This window comes from Caloenas nicobarica, chromosome 1, assembly GCF_036013445.1.
Source record: "Caloenas nicobarica isolate bCalNic1 chromosome 1, bCalNic1.hap1, whole genome shotgun sequence".
Lineage (NCBI taxonomy): Eukaryota > Metazoa > Chordata > Aves > Columbiformes > Columbidae > Caloenas > Caloenas nicobarica.
The window spans coordinates 151,767,535-151,790,219 of NC_088245.1; the positions used below are offsets into that span (position 1 = coordinate 151,767,535).

Consider the following 22,685-nt stretch of genomic DNA (forward strand, 5'->3'; position numbering starts at 1 on the left):
GAAATCCAGGGGCTTAGGAGCAGTGTTTAGCCATTGAGCATGCCAAAGTGAAAGCTGAGAAAAAAAAAAATGCATGTCGGGGGCCTTATTTGGATCTTGGTCTACGTGGAAGCAAAAACATTATACCTTTTGAGATGCCCAAGGGCACCCTCTGCCACCTGCTCCAGAAACATGTGCAAGTCTCATGTAGACCTTGGTCTACATCAGCCAGCCCTGTATGGATGTCTTGTGAACTTCAGGCCATCTCAAGTGCCATATCTTTAGGCAACTGAAGTGCACCCCTAGGATCCACAGCTCAGCCTCAGATTTTGACATCTCAGTTGAAGGCTCAAGGATGTAGGTATCTAAGCGCACAGCATGGTGACATGTAGCAACTGAATCCCACCCCTAGTCAGTGGAAAGGCCTGTAGGGTGCATTCATACCACTCACACCATATATCTTTAGCTTGAGTGAGAAGTGCCTCGCTCTTTCTGGTGACTCGGAAGGGTAGACCAGCTTAGGTGGAGTCTCCTACACTGTGGATGCCCACATGTAAGTCCCCACACCTTTTGGGATGCCATGGGATATCCCGGACATTCACACAGATGTGACATGGGGACTCCTGGAGGGACAGCAGGGGCCAGGTGGCTACCTGATCTCATGATCAGTCAGCACTAGATCCCTACGTGCCAACAGCCCCTGCTTTTAGCCAAATGCATTCCGACCCCAGGGTTTGTAGGTGCCTTAAGGACCAGGACCAGCTGAGCAGGGCTTGTGAAGGCCTAAATCACTGGGTGCTGCTTGGAGCACTTACATGGGTCATGAAGACCTACCTACAGCTCCATGGATTCAGCCCACAGCTCCCAAGTAATGGAAATGGATGACAGTCAGGCTTCTGGCTTTTCCTTATCAGGCCTGCTTCTAACATTTACCCTTTTGTAGCTTTTAGTAAGTTTATTATGATTTTTTAACTCATATACTGATGCAGAAATTAATTCTCTCCAAACTACAACACGATGAGCTCATACACATAGGAAGGCTATTGCCTTTTTTTTCCAGGAAAAGAATTAAGCGTTCTCCCTTGTGGAGCCCAGTGCTTCTCACTAACCTATCCTGGCTTGGGGACAGCTGGTGGTGTCTGCTTCTGAATGTTATGAAAGGGAGAGAAGACAAATGAACGCATTTCTTAGAAAAAGCAGAAACCTAGGAAAATAACTGTGTTTATTTTGGAATGCAGTTAAGAATTTGGGGTAAATACGATGTATTTCTGTTTCTCAGCGGACAAAGAACTGAACAGTTACAATTGATCCTCATGACTACTTGTGTGCATCTTTTCAGCTTAATTGCTTTCTTTCATCTGTTTTTATCCCTTCTCTCTCTACTCTTGGCTACGCGCTAACGGAACGCAGCAGAACAGCACAGCTTTTCAGCTAAAAGCAAACAAAAAAGGGTCTCCAAGTGTGCTCCTTTTTTCCCTCTCAACCCATGGTCTCCAAAGGCGCCTGGCCCCATTTACGTTAATAAATAAGACGTGCCAAGGACTGTTCTCTGGCTGTGAAGCCAACTGGCACAGCACATATCATATCGCTACAGCTGAACTCTTACCACCAAACCAGTGTGACTGTATGCACACTGCCTACCAGGAAGGGTTCATTGCCCTTGCCGTCTCCTGACCCCTTCCTGGGCACTGCTGGGAGGCTGTTAGGTGGTCTGGGCCAAACCCATACCAGGAGCAGGCTAACAATTCACTGGTCTGGATGGTCATCATGTCCCAGTACTTGTGCCCGGTAGCTTACTGGACCTGAACAGATGTAGCCCAGGAGGCTGTGGGGAGCTGGTCCACAGCTAGATCATGCTAAACATGCAGTGTTTTCAATTAAGAAGTATTGCAACACTTGTGATACCCACCGGTCTAGCACTGCACAATCAAAGTATAACAAGCCATTGGATTGAACAAAACACTCTTACTGTGCTTTAAAAAAACCCAAAAACTCCTATGATTACTCCGGAGTCTCAGTACGTTCAGTTATTTACCAGCTCACCCTCACTCTGGGGAAAAAAAAAAAAAAAAACCCACCATCCTCAGCACCACTCCCTGCATTTTGCAGGCCAGGCCTGGCTGGATGCAGCACAGGCTTGGAGCACGACTTGCACCTCATCCTTCTGACGGAGGTGAAGCTCATGTCGTAACGCCTACTGCAAGGGGAGGAAGCTGCACCTCCAGCAGCTTTTCCTCCTGCCTTCAGGCCAGCTGCCCCGGGTCAGTAAGGCTCACCAACCTCTGCCAGCTGCCATGGCAGCTCTCTACCTGTCTCCCAGCAGTGGCCCACCACAGGTGCTTATAGAAAGCTAAAAGAAAAAGGGCTCCATCTTCTGATAAGCCCCTGTTGGTTCTTGTGGCAGGCGGCCATCTGGGAACTTGCCGGGCTGCAAGTGGCACCTGAATCCCTGTGTTTAATAGCGGTTGATGGACTAATTCCTTAACTCCTCATTTATACTCTTCCACAACATCCTGTGGTATTTGAATCTTCTCTGGTGTGCAAACACCCGTCCTATTTCTGGCTTGCCTTGCCAACTAATAGCTTTATTTGGGCAAGTTATCACTAATATCCAGCCACAATCCTTTCCATATCACTCAATTTCACAGACCTCATTTCCTCCCCTTTCTTGTCTCCTTTCCATCTGATGAGTCCTAATCTACTTATCTGCATATTAAGGTAAGCTAAGATGTGTAAACTTTTCTGCCAAATCCTGTTGTGTATCAGATGCTTCTTTTGGCTTCCCCTCATGCCTCTGCTGCTGCTTTATCTTTGCTCAACACAGGGGCTATGTTCACCTTCACAACTACTGCAGCCCAACTCTAATCCCACACTGGGATTCCTGGCCAGCAGAGTCTAAAGGATGACCGGAGAAAGGATGAGATCTGTGAACAGACCTGAGAACTAGGCCCAGACTAAGTCATCCCAGAGACGAGTCTCAGTTGGGATCCAACTTCCTTGCCTCATTTCAAACCCCCAGGAGCCCAGATCTGCCACTGCAGAGTTTGTACTGAGTGGCCACTTAATGCTTTTCTGATGGAGTAAAAGAAGGGTGCCATTTTGTACTGTACCTGAAGAGGTAATGGGTAGGATGGATATGTAGAAATAGTTGCTGCAGAAGGACAGAAGCCAGCGTATGTCAGGATCTGTTGGGCAGGATTGTACAGGATCTGAGGAGGAGGTGCGGCACTGAAAGCAATTTGGGACAGAGGTACCTGTTGAGCAGAGAAGACAATATATCAGCACAGCACAGAGAGGGCTGGAGCAGAAACTGGTCCTAACACAAGCAACTAGGCAATTTAACAACTTTCTGTTTTCCAACACAATACCAGTACTAGGAAAAAAAACCAAAAACAAAACCCACAAAAACCAACCAAACAAATAACAACAACAAAACCCCAAACAAACAACAAACAAACAAAACTAAAGCAAAACAAAACAAAAACAAACAAGGAGCAGACAGAATGAGAGGAGAGTGTATTTGGAGTGAATTTTCTGGCCAGAATTACACAATTATTTTAATCATCTTCTCTTGGAAAAAGACTGCTGGTGCTTCCCTTAGCATCAGTTACAGAAGCACTGCCAGGACTCCAGACCCGAGACACCCTGAAGAGCAGAGCAAAACACATGGCTTTGACAACCTCTTCTTACCTACTCCAGCACCGAACACCCAGTCCTTGCTGCAGACTCTTTCCAATAGCAACCACCCATTGCCCTCATGTCTTTTCTCTCTGCTTTCCTACACAGATCTACAAAGATCTCCCTTTCCAGACCGCACGCTCATTTTTCACAGCTCACTCTCTCTTATGAAACGGAGTTTGCTGCTGGCTGTCCAATGCCACCCCCCCATGTGCATATCCCATTCCTGCTGCATAAAATTAATCATATCTCATGGCTTTATTGGCATGTCCCTTAACTGCAATGTGAGATGAGGTTTGCAGAAAGAAGTGTTAATACTAGCTCTTATTAAACAAGCTGGTACAACTGAGGGAGAAAAAAAAATTTAAAAAGCAGAAGTTAAATGTGAAAGGGGGCCTTGTGTTAAACCCTAAAACCTTGCGCTATATAACTATTTGTGATGGACAGTAGAGCTCTGTGAAAGATGTTCATGTCCCTCTGCTTTGCAAAGCAAGACAAATCTAGTGCTTGCTTTTCTCTCCTTTGTTTTTGTTAGCAGATTCCTCTACATGAGAGCATGGAATTTTCTTTTTACTGAAATAATAAAACATGGTGGTTGCAAGACAAATGCTGAAAGCAGCAGCCAGGACTTTTGGTTTTTTGTAATTTCCTTTCAGATACATCAGTGAGACATACAAACCACCGCGTCTTCTGAAGACAGTGTGAGATTTCACTGTGACTGAGAAAGAGGCACAGTGATTGTGTTTGTAAATGGAAAACACCATCTAGGTCACCTATGAGGTTACCTGACAGTCTAGGGCCTAGCTCTCTGGAGAAACTTATCACCCCAGGAGCTGGTGCAGAGAGAGGCTGGGCCCAAAAGCAGAGAGCCTATTTCACGTGAGAAGTCAAGTCTCTCATCTTCAAGGTACCCTCACCAAAACACCTCCATTCTACCCGCCCTGCTGGGTGGATATGGTGAGGAGAAACAAAGAGGCACTGCCTTTCAGGCAGGAGCAGCGAGAAGCCGCTAACCAGCTTGCCTCAGACCCACAGGCTTGGGGCCTCCTTGGAGGAGGGGGGCCCTGGTGTGATCAGATCCTTCTGGCTACGGACATAAATGTGGCAAGAAACTCTCGTTTGGCCCAACACGAAACACAGATGCCTGTTCTGCACCTGTCACCAGCTTTCTGGTGTGGGTCCCTTTGGGTGCCACTGTCCTTCTCCCAGGAACCTTTCTCAGTCCTCTTGTGTTCTCTCCAGCCACAGCAGCATCGCAACAGTCATAGAAGACAAGTTTGGGGAGTCATCCGCCCCAAATCCACTGATCAAAGCACCTTGTTATCAGGCTCTCTGATCTCACCCTGGAGCTAGCAACAACTCGCAGGTATTGAAGCTGGTTAGAAGCTTTTATCAAGTATTCCAGTAGTGACGCTGTGTTGAATTAGTCACATGCAATACAGGGGCGGGTGGAGACGTTTTTAAACCGAAACACCCAAGTCAAAGAGATAAGGAGCTGTTAACCAGCCAGGGAGCGCTGCCATGCGGGCACCTGGGGTCAGGGAGCTGGGAGAACTGGGCGGTGGATGGATGGATGGACGGACGGACGGATGGAGGGGCTCTCTGGCCGCCCCCCACCCGGCCATGTGTGCTGGGCTGTGCTGCTGCAGAGCAAGACCGGTCAGCTCCCCAATCCGACAGAGACCTGCCAAAGCGTTTATTCCTGAGCTGCGGCTGCTGTTAAGGTCAGACTGCACCTTTAAGTTGCACAAGTTCTAAGGCATGAACATATTGGCAAGTAGCTCAGTAATCAGGGGTTCCTTTTTTTTTTCTTTACAGAGCAGAGTGAGGGAAGAGTTGAGGAGATAACGGAATGATATTTACTCCATTTATATTCCCTTGAAGACTCTCCAAAAAGGAGACTAACTAAAAAAAAGAAAAAAAAGAAAAAAAAAAGCCGGCAACCCCCCAGGACCAGACGCAGTTCTGATTAATGCAACCCTAAACTCAGGGCAGGCAGATTCCTTGGCAAGGTGTGTCAGGAGAACATCTACAAGTCATCAGATGGATACAGTGGCAGGGAAGGGAGTTTCTAAATTAACTCTTAATACCTGCAGGTGAAGTTTTCCATGCATTTCTTTACTTCTGTCTTCTGTAAGAAATAATCTGGGTATTTTACCATTTTGGATACTACAGGTACATACTTCTATATGCATTATATCTTAACTCGCTACTGATTTTAAGGTAACTGCCCAGCCAGCATCCTACATCCAAGCACATGGTAGATCTGAAAAAGAGGGTTCCATCGTAACTGCTGCAGCTCCCCCAGCACCCAGCAGATGACAGAGGACAGCACCGTGGGTGACACTGAGGCCACTGAAAGCCGACACCTTGGGGGTCAGGAGAGGATGAAATGTTTCCCACCAAGCCAGCACGGCCCTCTGGCAGGCAGCAAAACGGCGGGTAGCATGCCAGGGTCTGCAGGGAATTTGTCACAAGAAAGAAAAGCCACAACATGCAAGACAACACTTCCTTTTTTTTTCTGTCCAGGAAATGTGATGAGTTTAGAGGCAGCGGCACTGTTTTGCAAACTCTCCCCTTTGTAACATGTTTTGGCTGCCAGTGTTCCCCAGAGATAAACATAATGGTTTTTGTTTGACTAGTCAGCCTGGCCCTGTGTTTTCTGGAAGTCAACCTCGGAGCAATGCCCTGGGGCATTTCAGCGGGTTTTGCAGCTCTCCCTGGAAAATGCCATTGAGCATTTCTGTGGGAAGGTGACATCCTGAAAGAAAGAAAATTGTTCTTCCAGACATTTCAAAGGTTTTTTTTCTTATTTCAGTCCCATGACCCTTTCTCTTCCTTTTCTGCTCGAAGTTTTCTTGGCCCCATCTTTTCCCAAGAATTAGTCCTTTCGTAACAAAAGTGAGCAGCAGATTAGCAAACCAGCTCTGGTCCGTCACTCAAAAGGATCCTGAAAAAGCACAGGCAGGAGCAAGGAGTGGTCACCGCGTTTTGGATTGCTGCTTTAGTAACACTTTCATAAGCATAGCATGGCTCCTGTGCTGCAGTAACTGACACAAACTCATCTTTCCCTTAAGCTAGTGAGGGGTTTTTTTCCCACTCCTGCTACAGAGGAGACACTAAACAGCTTATTCAGATCAGGTTTTTAGCCAGAGCCTGACAGACTCACTCCAGCTGAGCCCGGAGTCAGGGGAAGCTGCACATCCACTGCTGGTACGATTTCCTTGCACAGCTTTGTGCTGCCCAGTCAGAGCCCTCTGAGTTTGATCCAGGCTCTGTCTCTCAGCAAGGGCATGGAGACCCCAGTTGTCCCAGGAATGTCTCCCCAGCTTGGGGTCCATCGCGAGCAGTGCAGCGATGGCCCCTAAGCAGCACAGAGGTATGCCTGGGTCGGAGCTTGTCCTGCTACAAAGCTCAGCCCAAATCCCATGTAAGTCAGTTTTTGCGAGAGATTAGGTGGACTCAGGCTGGCTCTCTGCACCCTGCCCCATCTCAGGGGGGCACTAGCAACTCCCAAAGCTGCCCTTGGTGTAGGGACTTGCACCCATCTGCCAGACAGGGGAAAATGCTCAGCAGCACTGGAAAGCTGCAGTGCCCTACCAAGGACTTACAATAGATGATGCCTGCCTTCCCCTCTTCAAGTAGCTGCTCTTTCCTTCATTTCCCACTGTGGTTGTTTCTGCTCCCCTTCTGACATTGCTCCTCTCACAGGGAGGGGATGAATTAAGCTGGGAAAGCTGCTTCCAATCCCATCAGGCTGCCACAACTCTTCACTGGCTGGCTGCGATTTGTTATCAGATCCTTGCAAGAGTCCCCTCACATAAAGGACAGCTTACATGCAAAGGCTCAGTATGTTTGTTTGCCTTAAGCTGGAAAGAGGAATATTTCCAGCAAATGTTTTGCAACTCTTAACAAAGGTGAATTTCAAATAATTCATACAGCCCTGCTCTATCACAGGGTTTTGAGCACCCGACGTTGTAGATAGCCTGGACGTGCTTGCTAAGGGATGGTGAGTGGTCAGAGCAGGTCCTGGATGCCCTCCAGTCTGGCTGGCTCCTTGGCTCACTGGCTGCCAGCTCTGAGAAGCCTCCTCCCTCTGGTCTACCCACCCAGTGCACGTCACCCATCTCTCTTGCTTTCTCTTCTCTGCTCCATCCCCCTCATCTTTCCTTTCACCTGTCTTTCTGGTTAGTTTTCTCCTCCAAAACAGTCACCAGAAACATCATGGTTCTGAGATGACCTGTGCTGCTACCACACCTCGCCTCAGCTCCTACATTTCACCCCTACCCCCATGCCTCTGTCCCTTTAGTTTGGAAGACCATCTGCTCTTCTGAGTGCCTAGTAAATGGGGAGGCACCTGGTTGGTCTTCAAGCACTGCTGTAGCAAACATGACCACTGACAGGGATAATCCCAGGAACATCTACTTCACCCTTCTGACACATCAGAAAATCCAGGCAGATGAGGCAGTGCATTACAGAATCCCTCCAAGCACACAACCTCTTCTGAAGGCAGTGGTGCACATCAGCACAACACAGTGGTGTGGCACAGGGAGCAGTTACAGGATGGCATTCCTTAGTCAAACAACAGAGGAGGTTAACGTGACCTGAACACAATTTTTTAAATAAAAACTTGGCCGCACTTTAGCGTTAATCCCCATTCTTGGGGAAAGAACTACATAAGGTTAAATAGGCACATCTAGGACTTGAGTTTTACATGTTAGCTACAAACTAGCATTGTCGAACTGTGTGCTGGCCCACACGTTCAGTGCTGATTTGTAAGGAAAAAAAAGATGTCACTAACTGAATCGCCAGCACCTGTTCACGCAGATGCCTGTTTTTGCCTTCCATTCATGTACGGACCAGGCTTGACCTACTTAGCTGTGAGCAGCTGGCAACAGCTTAGCCTAAAGATGTGACCCCAGACTCCCAGATCACACAGAAAACACGTTCAAAGTGCCTCCTTCGCATGCTTACACTTCCTTGCTTTTAACCCTTTTGATAACATCAACAAGCACAGAAGTCCTCATAGAAGGCAAAAGACTGTGAGCCTTACCATGTCTTTAAATGCCCCAAGAATGGCAGCCGTAATAATACCCAGAAACAACCCGATGATGTTGAGGACTGTGGAGGACCATAGAAGCCTATACAGGTGAACCACATCCTGACAGCTGCTCACGCCGACAAATTCATAGTAGCTGGCGGACTGCTCTGAACTGAAAGGGAATGCAGACAACGTCACTGCTGTGGGAATGGTTTTGCACATAATACAGAGCACCAGAGGATCTGAAGCCCTCCTGATTACTTTCCTCTTTGGCAAAGTATTTCATCCATGCTCCCACCAAACACTGCTTAGAATAGAATAGAATAGAATAGAATAGAATAGAATCATAGAACAGTTTGGGTTGGAAGGAACCTTCAAAGGTCATCTAGTCCACCCCCCCTGCAATGAGCAGGGACATCTGCAACTAGGTCAGGTTGCTCAGAGCCTCGTCCAGCCTGGCCTGGAATGTCTCCAGGGATGGGGCATCGACCACCTCTCTGGGCAACCTGGGCCAGTGTTTCACCACCCTTACTGTAAAAAAATTTCTTCCTCATGTCCAGCCTGAATCTTCCCTCTTTTAGTTTAAAACCATTACCCCTTGTCCTGTTGCAACAGGCCCTGCTAAAAAGTCTGTCCCCATCTTTCCTATATGCCCCTTTCATGTACTGAAAGGCCGCAATAAGGTCTCCCTGGAGCCTTCTCTTCTTCAGGCTGAACAACCCCAACTCAGCCTGTCCTCATAGCAGAGCTGTTCCAGCCCTCTGATCATTTTCTTGGCCCAGAAGAACTGGAGAAAGCTCTGCTATAGACAAAAACTGGCTCTACTAATGCCAGCAATAAACATGTGCTCCAACTAATAGCAGCCTTAGTTTGGCTGATCAGTGGTCTGCACCAGCAGGAGCTTTTTTTTTTCCTGTGGGTGTCTGAGCACGGGCACAGACATGACATGGATGCTGGCCTTGTCATTTAGCTACCAGCTAAAGCATGCTTAGCAATGGTTTTTTTTACCCCAGCTCACCTGGAAATCTGCTGGCATCTTTGAAACTCGGGAAGGCAAGTTGCTTAAGCATTAATTCAACCACAGGAAGGGAGATTTTGCCAGCTGGCTACATTTCTTTACGGTGTCTGTGGTTCCGAATTAACAGATGCAACACAGTACAGTATAAAGATGTGGTTTTACACTATGGATAGTACTATCCAGAAATCTTTGTTTGTTTATATTTCCACACTGTACTGGTTATTGTAAATCAGGCATGTTGTGAAGTCAATCTTCATTGTCTTGCTGAAAGTCAGAAATATCCTACTGCAAAATTTGAAACCACAGTTTCCTGCAGTTCTTTCCAGTACCTGCCTTAATGCCAGGCCACTAATGAGCTCCTAGAGCAGCTATTTGAGTTGGAAAGTTTTTTTTAAATGCCAAGTGTGGTTTTGCACTGTGAGGAAATTGCCATCAGCTTATGGTGGAAACCAGAAGTGTGCAGTTTGTGCTCACTCTTCTCTTCCTCCATCCCCAACACATGGGGCAGCAGTGGAGATCGGTTGTTAGGGAAAGCTCTGCAAAGGAAGGTAGCAGTGTGGAGAAACCCACAACATTTCTGGGAAGAACCAAGCCAAGGACAGTAATTCCTGGAAATGTCCAAGCATTTGCTGTGGGGCACGGTTCTGGCATTGCAGATCCACTACTGCTGAGTTCACTTGGGCCTTATCATGAGCCCAGACATTGTTTAACTAAATAAACCTATAGCTTCAGCTGCCCTGAGGCCGAGGAAATCTGACTTGTGATCCTGCCTGTGCACTGGTCTACTGCATGGCTGGCGCCAAGTCACTTAACTTCATGTAACTGTCTCCTACTTCTCCCTAGCCATCCTATGAACTGGAATTGCCAAGTCTGTAGAGCAGCGAGACCGCTTCTTTACTCTGGATTTTCCATGCCAGTGCCATAAGATCTTGCTGTCCACTGTGGATTGCTGACAATGGCAGAGCACACATCAAATCAAATCAGTTTATCATCAAATGCTGGCATAGCAGGGATCAATCCCAGATGTTTCAGACAAACCCAGTGTCTTAGAAAAATGGCACTGAGGATCTCCCTCTGGAGGGGGAGAATTCCTGATCTCTCCATATTGTTACCTTATACTTTAAGGAACAGTTTCAGTCACTTTATTTGATAACTCTGAACGCTTTCACACCTTTAAAATACTTGTTCTTTTCTGTATTGGGTTGAGCTCTTTGGTTCAGTGTTAATGTGCAACAATTAGTTGTGTACCATGGAAGAACGCATTCTCAGTGTAAAGATACTGCATTGTAACTATGATGTCCTCCCCTCATTTGTCTATCACAGAACACATGTCAAAGTTGTGCATACTCTACCTTTCCCATGTAATTTGTTTTATATACCTCCATCATGTCCAGATTTAACACTTCTCACACAAGCAAAATACTCTCACATTCATAGGGGATTTTAATCCATTCCATAGACTTGCACTCACTTTGTGTCTCTTGTGTGCTAGTACGTCTGCATAGATGACTTCCCTCTAGTCCCAAATTTAATTTTGCTTCCTTAGGTGGGTCAGGATCTGGGCAAGAGCTACTCTTTTATGCTCAAGCGTCGTGTAGAAGCCTCATTAAGCCAGCCTCATTTCCTTATGCCTAAAATGTTTTTGTCTGGCAGCATGCTAGCAAAGGCTTATAGAGGGCTGTGGTTATTCAGGGCTGCTAGCATGTGAAAAGGACACAAACCCCAAACAAAACAGGAGACGTGGGAAGGAAGAGAGATGAGAAATACATAGAGGGAAAGAAAGAAGAGTGACTGTGGGTGAACTGTAGAAGGTTGCAGAGGTTGCATGAGAGTGCAGGGTAAGATGATGCTGAGGTGTGCAGAGGGTGAGACAGGCAGCAGATCTGCTCTGGGAAATTCTCCTCAGTTTCTCGCATGTGGCAAGACATGGTGCTGCTTGCAGTTGAAATCTCTATGTGCCAGGTGGCCAGACAGTCGTGCGGGTTTATTTCATCTGTCTTCCAGACAAACCCTTGGAGTTCACTGTAATGTAGTTTTCCTAACAACTGTTTTTACTCGTGTTAAATCACTGCATGGCAACTCTGTGGTAACCTTCAGCTGATCTTCATAAACATATCCAGACATTTCCTCCATTATCTTCTGACATCTCATGTGTTGGTAATGATGAAGTAAAATGGACAGCTTCAGAAAACACTCTCGAGACCTTCGTATCTATCCTATGGCAATTTAGCAAAATCCCTGTTAGGCTGTTGCTAACAAAAGAACTCCACATGTGCCTACAATGTGATCTCTGCTCATGGATACCTATGTTCCTATTCATTTTGTTTCCCTGAGATGGCAGAAAAAAAAAAAAAAATCTAATGGGAAAATTGCATTGCAAGATCAACAGTAAATCTTGACAGGGCTATGACTGAGTAGTTGATTTTGATCACAAAATAAAGAGCTTATGGACGTATTTAAAGAAAAAGAAACTGAAATAACGCTAACACTAATAGGCAAGCCCTGACCTCTTCTCTGCTGGCATCAGGACTTCAATCACAGAGGACCTGGGTTGCTCAGCACACAAGCCCCTTGTCTTGCTTCTCCAGGCCTAAGGGCACCTGTCGCTGTCATTTAAGAGGAGGGACAAAGAATAAAGGTTTTCTTGGAGGCCACTGACTGCACACAGGTACTTACTTCTCACAGTTGTACAGGTCACAGCAATAGCACGTGTTACTCTTTACTTTCAGCTGGCATTTGCTGTTTAAGGTATAACACGTCACCTGCCAAAAAAGAAGAGACTGACTTTTATTCTCAGTGTTTCGATATTGTGTGAATCATCTTACTGACTGCAAAGAAGCAGCTACCGCAGTGTCAGGTTTTATCACCTGTTGTGCAGAAAGATCCTGAGATGCCGAAATCCACAACTCCAGGGCAGAAGGACATCCCTGAGCTCCCAGGAGTTTCATTCTGGACATCAGCCCTTGAATCTCGAGGCATTTGCACTATGGAACCCAGAGCCCCAAGCACCGACCTGCACCCAGGGCTGCCAAATTCTTCAAGCACTTTGCTGCTCTGCCTGGTGCTATTTTGCTAAGACATAGAGTCTGCAGCTGTGAGATGTGGATCCCTATGGCTGTGAAGCAGGGACCATGGGTTTTGAGAGAGACACCACAGCAAGCCACTGAAGTGGATAAGAATACCATTCCATTGTAGTGGGAAAATAAGCGAAGAAGCCAATTTATCTGAACAGCTTCCAATAAATGGGAGCTCACTCCTTTCAGTAACACCCTCCTGAAGAAGGAAATAATCAGGAACAATAAGAACAATCTCCAAACCCACAGACAAAACTGCTTAGAGAAGATTCAAGCACTCCAGCAAATAAGTACCATTTACTGCAGGCTCTTGAATAGAAAACTGAAAAGGTTTGTTTGTGTGAGCAGGAATTGCAGGGATGGGGAAATGTTAGAACAATAAAGGTAGGCACACATAAGCCACTTTCCGTCCAGACAAGAAATCATTTTAACAACTCCTTAAGTGTGATAAGCATTAATCACTTCTATTTGGCACTACAGACCAATTGAAATATTTTATATTTAAGGCTTTATTTTTCCCGAGATTTTTAACTTATTGACTTCAAAATCCTGGAGAACGGTGAGGTTTTTAAAGCTAGTAGGTCAGAAAATACATTCTTTCTATAGTTTTATTTTGATAGAAAAAATATACTGAAACCACTGAGAAGTATTTCGTTAGCAAAATGCAAATAAAATGTATTATTGAATGGAAAATTCCTCATAATGAAAAAGTGGAAGGAGCCTGCTTAGGAATATGTGCCTGCTTTTGAAAAGCATCTGTCAGACAGTTCTGCTTATCCATGAATGTGTGTCTGTGGGATAGTCTCCACAGGAGACATTAAACCATGTTTTCTCAGGTCATGAGTTCTGGATCTGTGCATCCTTTTTAGTGTGAAAACTGCCACTGTTGATGAGCCTGTACTCCTCACGTGTTCCCAGCAAAAAGGAAAGCCTTGAACACACACTCAGCACCAGAGAAAGTTCAGCTTGCAGCTGGTCGCAGACTTGCCACACTTGTCCTTAGCAGGATTTGCTTGAGAAGTGGAAACTGGGTGACAAAGCTGAAGTTAAAAAGATGTTAAAATGGTGCCTTGGGATTGCTTTGCTGCCCAGGACAAGGCTGTACCTGTGGTTAGTGCCTTGTACAAATCAGCTCTTCTAACCCAAAATGGAAGTTAGGATATAAAAGGATGGTCTCAGTCTAGGTTGCATGTGGGAAATGTAGCTCACAGCTTGATAGAGACACATCCCACTTGTCACAAGAGTACCTCACTCTGAGATAGGACCTTGTTTCATCGGCCTCGTTCTATTCTGTCTGAACTTATTGGAATGTCACATAGAGGTATTGTTGGCCTGAAGCCACATTCAGCTGCAGCCATCCTCAGCCTGAGCTGCAGTTTACTGCAGAAAAGGAGTGCGCTGCCGTCAGCCACTGCCTCGGCTTCATCAAGATCCAGCTCAGAAGTGACTGAAACATCACACCTGGCTGCTTCTCATAGCAGTTTGAAAGCCGATCCTGGAGCAGAGAGTGCCAATGCACCTGCTACCACAGCCATTTTGTTAGGACACTGCAGTGCTTTTGCACTGAGTGGAACTTAAGATCTTGGTTTGACCCCCTGTATGCTGCCAAAATGGCCTAGGACCTGCATAGGTAAAATATCCTTTTCCCTTTACACATGCATGACTGGGATCGGAGAACTTCATAAGATGGAGTGGGCTGCTAAAAAGGTGGTTTGTTTGATGCATAGCTTTGGGGACACTTCTGATAGGAAATAAAAGTGGTTTTCCCCTCTCCAAGCATCAATAGAGACAGTTTGCTCCTTTTTATTGTAGAAGGCTAGAAGTACAAATCCAGGAGATCAGCAAGATCTTAAACGTGTTTTTAGCTGCCTCTAGGCTACAAGACATATTATATTATGGGCCAAGGGAGTTACTGTAGTTGTCTATTTTTATCACTGCATTTTTAAAAAATGCAAAGAGCAAGACACTCCTTTTTAGGAGAACAGTGAATAAACCAAAATAAACAAGTTACTGTGTGGTGTGAGCAAGGGTGGTAGGAGCAGGCCATTTGTGGGTGTGCTGCATGTCAAGACCTATTATTTCATTCCAGTGACCAGACATTTAACTTTTTCATGTTCTGGCTCTTTGTGCCTGTCTATCCCCTTAGCACCAGTTGAAGATATGTTCTCACCTCATGGTAACTGCAAGAAAAGCAAATTCTTTCTGCTTCGAGCAAGGAGAAGAACCGAAACAGGCAAACTACATGAGCTGGAGACCACTCACAGGATAGAGATGGCAATCAAAAGGTACTTTGCACTCAGGAAACAATCTGCCTGCCTAGTTAGGTGTTCGCCTGGCATGCAGAGCATGTCCCCTCTCACTAGCTGGCTAACTTTGGAAAAGCAAAAGCCAAGTTCAAATGCCACGGATCATTAATGAGCACATGCTGACTCTAGATCAGTGGGCAACCAGACAAGAATGTTATTACAAACTAACTACACTTCTAAAGGATGCAGGGGTTTTGCCAGAAGAGAGCAAGGAGCTCCGGGTGGCCCAACTTGAGACATTTCCAGAATGTGCAGAGCTGAGGAAACCTGTTTGGCCAGAAGCCAGAGGCTGGGGTCACCTGCAGGGAGTTGTGGTCAGTGTGATGCCAGCTACACGCTTATTACAGGAATCAGAAGCATTTCTCAAGCCATGTCTGTGTCAGAGTGTGCCTGCACACTTCAGAAGAGGGTGGAGTAAAACTTACAGGAAAGGGTGTTGTCACAGATCATAAGTTTGTCTGGGTAGGTCTTCAGGCAAGGAGGTCAATGAAATATTTTTGTCATACATTTTCTAGAATCAACAACAAGGTGCCCTAGCAGCAAGATTTAAGGAGTATTAGCTGCTTAATATACTTTGCTAACCTGTCTAGAATTATTAACAGTAACATTCCCCATACGCTTTTTCTTAGCCATGGGAGGAATGGTGATGAAGGGCATCTGGCTTCTTGTAACTTATACCACTGTTTAGCTGTTCTCAATCCTGCTCTGCCTGATTTTATTTTCACGCCCACCAATTTACCACAAAATAAAATGAGAACCAGGAATAGAAACTAAATCAAGATTTCTAGCCATTTGGGTATGGGCAGTTTTCTGACCATGTTAATGTCATTGAGGTAATAAAAAAGCTGTATTTGAACTGCTGACATTCTTGGCCTGTGCTGGATAAATACAGAGGAGATTTGAAGTCTTCTGGACAATGCAAATGGATTCATTTAGGTATTTCCTATTCCACTTGAAGTGGAATAGGAATTAGAGAAAGATGCCAATGTGACAAATACATCCCAGACAGCTATTATACAGTATAGATGGACTAGGAATCATTCCAGTCCCAGAGTAATGTACTGGACAGAAACACTGATGATGACTCAAAGCCTCACTGGCTGTAATGATTTGCAATCATCAGAGGCTTGGACAAGCAGGGAGTCACTCGTGTGAGTAAAAACAGTAGAGTTTCTATCAGCTCGTGACCTACATGCACAGACATGCTCTCAATCACCTGCCTCCCTCCTCCCCAGCCCCTCAAAGCTCAGCAGAAACGAGTGTGTGATGAGATGAGTTTGTTTACCTCTGTCTGGTAGGCATCATATAGGAATCCTGTTCCACTTGAATAAAACTGGCACCTTTTGTTATACAAAGGTCTGGGTTCCTGTAAAGAGAAAAATGTACTCAGTCTGGAGGAAGTCTGAAGGCACCACGTTCCATGTCCCCACGGCTGATGCTTACAGCGTGAGAATGGTCCAGTCACTCTTTTTCCTGGTACAGTTTCTTACCTAGCACAAAGAATTACTCTGCTATTTGTCTCCAAGATATGGGACTTTCTTTTTTAAGGATTTGAACAACGTCCATAGTGAAAAAAAATTAAAATATTTAATACTTTAAGCATTTTGCTTACTACACACACTTAAAACCCCAAAAGCAAGACAAAGAATAATGAAGAAATGAAAGCATAAAGGGGAAGAAATTTGCACCAAATTTGGTTTTGCCTTATTTTCCTGTGCTTACTGCAAAAGATGCATTCACCGCTCATATTTCATATTTTGCTTGTAACAGTTCCCACAAGCTGATATAAAGGAAGAACACAATGAAATATCCTTGGCCAGATGAAAGATGTGTGTCTCCAAACTTGGTGAACAGCCACTTGAAGGCCAAAGGGTGCATACCTCAGTCAGCTCCAGGACGAGACCATATTTACCTATGGAGGATTTGATGACTGAAGAGTTCTCTGGGATCAAATCAAAGTAAGGGAATGACTCATGTTAGAAAAGAGTCTTCTTCAACTTTGTGTCACTTATCTGGTCCCGGGTCATGATCTGTGCCTCCAAAAGCACTCAGGTGCTCTCCAGTATGTCAGTCAGACCCCTCTCAAGAGAAAAGATGGTAACTTATTATATACCATCCCCTTTTTCCATGCTAACTTATAAGCAAAGGACTACTTAAGTTGTTAACTTTCACTGCATTGTAAAGCTTTATGACCCATCCAGCAATAACCCAGAAATTGCAGAAATATCTGTACTACTTAAGATCACTTCTGAGTATTCTATGTTTGTTGGATAATGAAGTGTGAAGTGTATAAATCTGCTGACCCAAAATACATAGGCAGTAAAAATGCAGAGCTAGGCAGGAATGCAGACAGGTCAATGAATAAAGCTCATCCATCAGCTTGTTTGCCTTTCTGGTTATACTGGCAAACCCAAGAAAGTTTGGACACCAGCTCCTAAGGGTTAGGGAAAGGTTAGCTTCCTGAATCAAAAAATAGTTATTTATATCACACAAGTGTAAAAAAAAAGCTTCAGTAACTGCTTTTCTCTAGAGGAAAAGCAAACACTACACAAACAGCGTGCCATGTCTTGAACTAGGACAACATTCTTCTGTAGGCCAGGGAAAGCATGACCCTTTCACCAAGACTTCCAAGGACAGATGTGGTCTGGAGGACTAACAGGATTGTAGTTTCACTGCTAGCACAGTAAGCATAGGATCAGCCAAAGGCTGTGCTGCCCTCCTTTCACAGAGGGTCATACTCCAACCCTGATTTCATCTGTTGCGTGTGGATAAAATGAGAGAGGAGGGGAGCGAGCAGTAGAAATGGCTTTTGCTACTATGAGGAGCAAATCAATGAAAAACTGCTTTTCATCATATTCACAACAAAAAAAGTCTCAGTTTGATCCTGAAAGATCCTGGAAATGGCCAAAAGCATGGAGCCCAAGGGGTGTTCTCAATCCTGCTGGTGAGGAGAAATGGCTCGAGGAGGCTGGATGGATCCAGCAGGTCAGCAACTGACTGTACATCTGGTGTCGGCAACAGGAATTTGGCTTTTATGACCGTGAACTTATTCGAAGATATGGGATTCACTTGACTAATCAGGGAAAAAGCATTTTTGCCTACAGTCTAGTCAACTGGTGATGAGAGCTTTAAATTAGGAGCAACAGGGGAAGGAGACGAGGACCAACAATCAGGTGAGGAAGTAGCAGACCAATGAGACAAGCAAAGGGAACGGGGTGATGCAGACAAGAGAAATCTCCTAATCAACATAACAGGGCTAAATGGGGCACTCTCAAGTGTATGCATATGAATAAGGAAGCACCCATAGTACAGCACAAGGAGAGCTCTCATCCCTTTTCTGGGATGCTTAGCACTCTTTGGGAAAGCACTCTAGGAAAGCTAAGGCCTCCTTAGAGTTAAACCTGGCGAGAGGGGTCAAGGACAACAGGAAGAGGTTCTTCAAATACATGGCAGATAAAACTAACACCAGAGGCAATGTAGGCCCACTGATGAACGGGGTGGGTGCCCTGGTGACAGAAGATACAGAGAAGGCAGAATTACTGAATGCCTTCTTTGTCTCTGTCTACTCTGCCGGAGGCTGTCCTGAGGAGCCCCGTACCCCTGAGGCCCCAGAGGAAGGCAGGGCAATGGAGGAGTCTGCCTCAGTTGATGAGGACTGGGTTAGGGAGCAATTAAGCAATCTGGACATCCATAAATCCATGGGTCCAGATGGGATGCACCCGCGGGTGCTGAGGGAGCTGGCTGAAGTCATTGCTCCATCATCTTTGCCAAGTCTTGGGAAACGGGAGAGGTGCCTGAGGACTGGAGGAAAGCAAATGTCACTCCGGTCTTCAAAAAGGGCAAGAAGGAGGACCCGGGCAACTATAGACCGGTCAGCCTCACCTCCATCCCTGGGAAAGTGATGGAACACCTTATCCTTGGTGCCATCTTAAGACATATCAAGGATAAGAGGGTCATCAGGGACAGTCAACATGGCTTCACCAAGGGGAAGTCGTGTTTGACCAACCTCATAGCCTTTTATGAAGACGTAACAAGGTGGATTGACGATGGCAGAGCAGTGGATGTGGTCTACCTTGACTTCACCAAAGCATTTGACACCGTCTCCCACAGCATCCTCACGGCAAAACTGAGGAAGTGTGGACTGGATGATCGGGTAGTGAGGTGGACTGCAAACTGGCTGAAGGAGAGAAGCCAGAGAGTTGTGATCAATGGGGCGGAGTCTGGTTGGAGGCCTGTATCTAGTGGAGTGCCTCAAGGGTCAGTTCTGGGACCAATACTGTTCAATATATTCATCAATGACTTGGATGAGGGAATTGAGTGTACTATCAGCAAGTTTGCTGATGACACCAAGCTGGGAGGAGTGGCTGACACGCCAGAGGGCTGTGCTGCCATCCAGCGAGATCTGGACAGGCTAGAGAGTTGGGCGGGGAAAAATTTAATGAAATATAACAAGGGAAAATGTAGAGTCTTGCATCTGGGCAGGAACAACCCCAGGTTCCAGTACAGGTTGGGGAATGACCTATTAGAGAGCAGTGTAGGGGAAAGAGACCTGGGGGTCCTGGTGGACAGCAGCATGACCATGAGCCAGCACTGTGCCCTTGTGGCCAAGAAGGCCAATGGCATCCTGGGGTGTATTAGAAGGGGGGTGGTTAGTAGGTCCAGAGAGGTTCTCCTTCCCCTCTACTCTGCCCTGGTGAGACCTCATCTGGAATATTGTGTCCAGTTCTGGGCCCCTCAGTTCAAGAAGGACAGGGAACTGCTGGAGAGAGTCCAGCGCAGGGCCACAAAGATGATGAAGGGAGTGGAGCATCTCCCTTATGAGGAAAGGCTGAGGGAGCTGGGTCTCTTTAGCTTGGAGAAGAGGAGACTGAGGGGTGACCTCATTAATGTTTATAAATATATAAAGGGTGGGTGTCACGAGGATGGAGCCAGGCTCTTCTCGGTGACAACCAACAGTAAGACAAGGGGTAATGGGTTCAAGCTGGAACACAAGAGGTTCCACTTAAATGTGAGAAGAAACTTCTTCTCAGTGAGGGTGACAGAACACTGGAACAGGCTGCCCAGGGGGGTTGTGGATTCTCCTTCTCTGGAGACATTCAAAACCCGCCTGGACGCCTTCCTGTGTAACAGGAAGGACAAGGAGGTGATTTGGAGTAATCAGCACAGATTTACAAATGGGGAATCATGTCTGACCAACCTGTTAGCCTTCTACAAAGATGAGACTGGTTTGGTGGATAAGTGGAGCTTCTCACTCATATGCTTCCAGATGTTTTTTATCTCCACTTCAGTAAGGCCTGTGGCAGTTCCTCATAATATTCTCACAGACAAGCTGATGAAGTACAAGCTAAATAAATGGACAGTAAGGTGGACTGAAAGCTGGCAGAACTGCTGGGGTCATGATGTAATCAGTGACACAAAGTCCAGCTGGAGGCCACTCAACAGTGGTCTACCCCAGGGGTCATTACTGGGGACAATATGGTGTAAGATCTTAATTACTGAACTGGATGATGAGTAGAGTGCACTCTGCAAGCTTGTAGATGATACAAAATTATGAGGAGTGGCCGAAACATCAGAGGACTGTGCTGTCATTTAGAGGAACCTGGCCTGGAGAAATGGCCCATAGGAACCTCAAGAAGTTCAGCACAGGGAAATGCCAAATCCTGCACCTGGGGAGGAATAATCCCATGCACCAGAAAACGCTGTGGGCTGAGTGGCTGGAAAGCAGCTTTACAGAGAAGGACTTGTGGGTCCTGGTGGGCAGTAGATTGAACATGAGCCAGCTGTGTGCCCTTGTGACAAAAAGGGCCAGCAGTATCCTTGTCTGCATTAGGAAGCGCATCGCCAGCAGATCCAGGGAGGTGATCCTTCCTCTCTGCTCAGCACCAGTGAGACTTGTCTGGAGTGCTGGATCCAGCGCTGGGCTCCCCAGTATGAGAGAGACATGTGCATACGAGAGTCAGTTAAGAAAAGGACCATGAAGATAATTAACAGACTGAAGTATCTGTCATAAGAGAAGAAACTGAGAGAGCCGGTACTGTTCAGTCTAGAGAAGAGAAAGCTCAGGTGTACCTTATCAATCTGTACCAACACCTGATGGGGGAAGCAAAGAAGATGGAATCAGACTTTTCTCAGCTGTTCTTCTAAATGCATCTGTATGTGAAATCAGTCTGGTGACCCCAAGTCAAAATAAATGAGTGATGACTGAGTATATAAAAATAACAAAGATTAGATAACACTGACTTTATCCGGTCACCCACAGAACTCAACACCTAAAGCACGCAGCTTTGAAGTAAAGGTACACTAGGGATACAGAAAGGTTTCATTGGTAACAGCTTCTATTTGAATGATATTTTCATGCCATAGAGGTGTTGTGGTCTGTCTGTCTACTAAGGTGTTTATATGAATAAGGCACCACACAGACATTAAAAAGTTTTTTAAAATTTTCCAACAGTATATCACACTGCATTAGCACCCACTGGATTTTATTGGCCTCTCTAATAACAAAGGCAAATGAGACATACTTCAAAGATATAAAAGTACTCCTGAGAGACTGCTCATAAAATACTTTATATTTTCATATTGCTCACTGCAGATCATGTATGAATATAGGAAACCTACCAGTCCTTGATTCTATTTGATTCTACTGCTTATAGCAATACTGGTAGAGACAGAGCTATTTTTACATATTATACATGTATGTATATATATTTCATCTATTAACAGTGGCTTTGAAGTATATAGCAACAACATTCTGTTGTATCTTCACTTATCACTGTGTAGAAATAAGTAAGGTTACATTAAAAAACGTTTTCTAAATTTAGACCGATGGCCATCTGACTGTAACTGCCCATTATACGCAAACACACTAATACATAAAGTAAAAGTAGCATCAGCATACAATAAAAAAGACCTGAATATGCAGACACAGAGCAGAGGAGATGACTACCACTCTTAAGCTCTGTGGGAACACAGATAATGAGTAACCGCAACAAAACCAAGCACAATTAGCTAAGAAATAATATTTTCCAGTGCTCAGAAGGACTGAATGAAACCCAGCCATTCTTCTTTTACATCAGTAAATAAACCCAAGCATGCAACTACATTTTTATACAGAATTCTTCCTCGTTTTGCCAGCCTATTGGTGTTTGCCCTCTGTGTACATGAGCAGAGCTCCAAGCAACAGATCTTCCCCATCTGCCCATTCCCAGTTAAAGAGAGTTACTCAAAGAAGCGGAGAAGGGGAGTGCATTATTGTTTATATATTAGTATACTAATATTACACAATAGTGGGAGATACTGCAGAGCTCTGTTCCAATAACAGTGGTTGAGGAAGTTCCTGGTAAAACCTGGTCATATAATATGCTGTGTTGGGAAATACTTTTAAACTTGTGGCAAAACTGGATGCACTGAAGTCAAAAGAAGGCTTGCTGCTGAATTTGGCAGAAACAGATTCAGATCAGGCTACTGAAGACCATCTACAAGCCTCTGAGAATCTACTCCCAAGGCTCCTACAAGGCCTAACACTAATCATACTAGAATTCGGTTTAAAACTTTCAGAGGTGTCAAAAAAAAATCTGTACGTCCAGTAA

General features: G+C 45.4%; 1 protein-coding gene across 3 annotated transcripts in view; it reads right to left on the reverse strand.

Annotated features, from left to right (window-relative positions):
• TMEM255B (transmembrane protein 255B) overlaps positions 1-22,685 on the reverse strand; it is an 84,475-nt gene that overhangs the window by 8,555 nt on the left and 53,235 nt on the right. For all 3 annotated transcript variants that reach the window (XM_065658259.1, XM_065658258.1, XM_065658257.1), the window contains 4 exons: positions 16,382-16,462; positions 12,393-12,478; positions 8,711-8,870; positions 3,090-3,233 (listed from right to left, as the gene is read on the reverse strand). In XM_065658259.1, the coding sequence (XP_065514331.1) occupies positions 3,090-3,233; positions 8,711-8,870; positions 12,393-12,478; positions 16,382-16,462 (471 nt within the window). The remainder of the gene's footprint in view (positions 1-3,089; positions 3,234-8,710; positions 8,871-12,392; positions 12,479-16,381; positions 16,463-22,685) is intronic.